We start from the raw sequence: 2424 nt of genomic DNA, 5'->3' as shown, positions 1-2424 counted from the left end.
CGGCTCACCTGATTGCCCACAGCTCTACGCCGCCGTCAAGAACACTCACGGGGCGTGAGCGCTACACCTACAACACCGAGCTACGCCGCGCTGCCTCTGAACGGAGTGTTCAAAGGGTCAGTCGATAGCCGGCTTTCACTTCGGCAGAGCCACTGCCAGCCGCAGCGAACTCAGGCGACTTCGGCACGCGTGGCCCTGCCCCTGCCGATTTCAAGAGTCGAGCCCCGAGACGGCTATCAGGCACGCGTTCCCTTACATTAGAGTGGATCCTTCAAGCAGTGCCCCGTAGCTCACCATGCCCAGCTCCCACCAGGGATCGCTACCTGGCGAGACCTCACCCCGGGGCTCCCAGCGGGAGGAGGCCCAGCCCACCATGGAGTCTCTGCTGAGGCTCGTTCAAGGGCTGCAGGCCTCCATCACCGAGCTCCGCGCGGAGGTCACCAGCACGAGACTGGACCACCTCCTCAAGGAGAACGATGCCAAGCGGGCGCTCCTCGCTAAGTCTGATGCCCACTCCCGGGTTCTCGAGGACGTTGTTCGAGCCAGGGAGGACCAGGCTCAAGCAGTCGCTCAGCAGAAGGAGCTTGAAGCAGAGCTTGAGGAGGCGAGGACCACGAAGCTCCCCTCCTCAGCCCCTTCGCCTACCCCTCAGGCGAAGACGGTGAGGCTCCCGCCAAGCCCACACACTCCTCTGGCCGAGGCCTCCTTCGCCTCTGAAGGCCACCCCAGCCGCCACGCACCGCTGGCATCGTCGACACCCAGGCAGCCTCCCCTGGTACCCATGGTGGGACGAGGCGACTACAGTCAGGAGGAGCTGTATTCCACGGCCACCGGCCCCATGGCTCCTCGTGTACACCCTGCCAACTACAGCATGGCTAGCGAGAAGCCAGCCAGCAAGAACGGCCCCAAGCTTGCTTTCCCGAAGTGGCAGGAGAACGACCTGGAGCTCTCGCTCATCGAGATCGAGAGCTGGTTCCAGTTCTACGAGATGCTGGATGCCCGGCGCCGGATCCAGTACCTTGGACCCAATCTAGGAGGTAGGGCCCTGCAGTGGTACCGCTCGAAGCTCCGCGTGGACCCGTCCCAGTCAGGCATCCTGTTCAACGACTGGACGTACTTCGTTGACCGTCTGAAGGAGCTGTACGGCCACCATGATGTGCAGTACGAAGCTTACCTCCAGCTGCATGCCATCAGGCTAGCCTCTGACAAGGCAGGCAAGGCCATCGAGTACGTCGAGCAGTTCAGGGCTCTGGCAGACCGAGCACAGGTGAGCGACGAGAGGATGAAGATGCTCGTCTTTCGCAACGGCCTCACGCCAAGCCTTCAGCGTCTCTTCGAGCGCGATCCCCCCCAGAGTATGTGGGAGTGGTACCGGCAGGTCGAGGCCATCGATCGAAGCCGGGTGCTCAACCAGCAGACGCTTCAGAGTAGCGCGGGGCTCTCTGACTCGACGTCTGATGCCATCCGCTACGACCGGTTCGCCCCCGAGCGAATTCGAACGAGTTCGGCAAAGGCACCTATGCGCCCGGCCGAAGTGGCAAATGAACCTCGCCCCGCCATGAGATCCTGGTCCACTGCCGCTCAACCACGTACTGAGGCGCCAGCCGGTAGTGCCCGACCCAGTGGGCGGCCCCCTCCTCCGCACCTGGCCAGCAAGCTGCCTGTCCGCTACGAGCCGAGGCGACCACAGCCCACCACGTTCGGAGACGGCTGCAGGATCTGCGGTAGCCTGGAACATTGGTCCCACAGCTGCTCCCAACGGCCCCGCCTCGCCGTATTACGGAACAAGGATCGTCAGCCAGGTCCCAAGGCCTTCGCAGCCCAGGAGGATGACGGCGAGACCGTGGCAGACCCCTCCAAGGAGCAGGACGAGGAAGACGTCGAGGATGATGAGCTGCTACCAGCCCAAGAGCCTCTCGTCGGCATGGATGACGACGACGGCGAGGGAAACGCTCGTGGGACAACCCAGTGATGGCTTGTCTTGTCCTGCAACCCTCCTCGCCATCCACCTGTATATACCAGAACTGTCAGTTGTGCTTCTCCATCAACTCCAGTCCGTCGGTCCTCGAGCTCACCGGCACCATCAACGCCAAGCCGGCTCGCATCCTCGCCGACACTGGAGCATCCCTGTCTCTACTCTCAAGCTCGTTCGCCCGTACATATTGTATCAACACCACACCCACGGCCGCCTCCAAGACGATCCACGGCATCAGCGGCCACCAAGTGCCCATCACTCAAGACGCCGTCGTGACAGTCGGCGTAGGCCAGCAGGAGCTACCTGGGCTCCATGCATACATAGCCGACATCGTAGACTTCGACTTGATCATAGGCTACGGTACGCTGAGGCATCTACGGCCGCAGATTGACTGGGAGAACGACCGTATCCATTTCCCCACTTCGGCAGAGTACGCGCATACTGTGCCA

The 2424-nt window shown here is 62.4% G+C and overlaps 1 protein-coding gene across 1 annotated transcript in view; it reads left to right on the top strand.

Annotated features, from left to right (window-relative positions):
- Window positions 1–295: 295 nt before the first annotated feature.
- The window catches only part of PSEUBRA_003729 (Retrotransposon gag domain protein), a gene marked incomplete at both ends in the record, with an annotated part of 2477 nt that continues 348 nt past the window's right edge, over window positions 296–2424 (top strand). The window contains 2 exons of the mRNA XM_059465151.1: window positions 296–1968; window positions 2055–2424. The exon at window positions 2055–2424 is cut by the window's right edge and continues 348 nt beyond it. Coding sequence (XP_059321434.1) covers window positions 296–1968; window positions 2055–2424 — 2043 coding nt within the window. The remainder of the gene's footprint in view (window positions 1969–2054) is intronic.

The sequence above is a fragment of the Kalmanozyma brasiliensis genome (genome assembly GCF_000497045.1).
Source record: "Kalmanozyma brasiliensis GHG001 unplaced genomic scaffold PSEUBRA_SCAF25, whole genome shotgun sequence".
NCBI classification, from domain to species: domain Eukaryota; kingdom Fungi; phylum Basidiomycota; class Ustilaginomycetes; order Ustilaginales; genus Kalmanozyma; species Kalmanozyma brasiliensis.
Note: the sequence above shows the minus strand (reverse complement) of the source record. Positions and strands in the feature narration are given on the sequence as shown.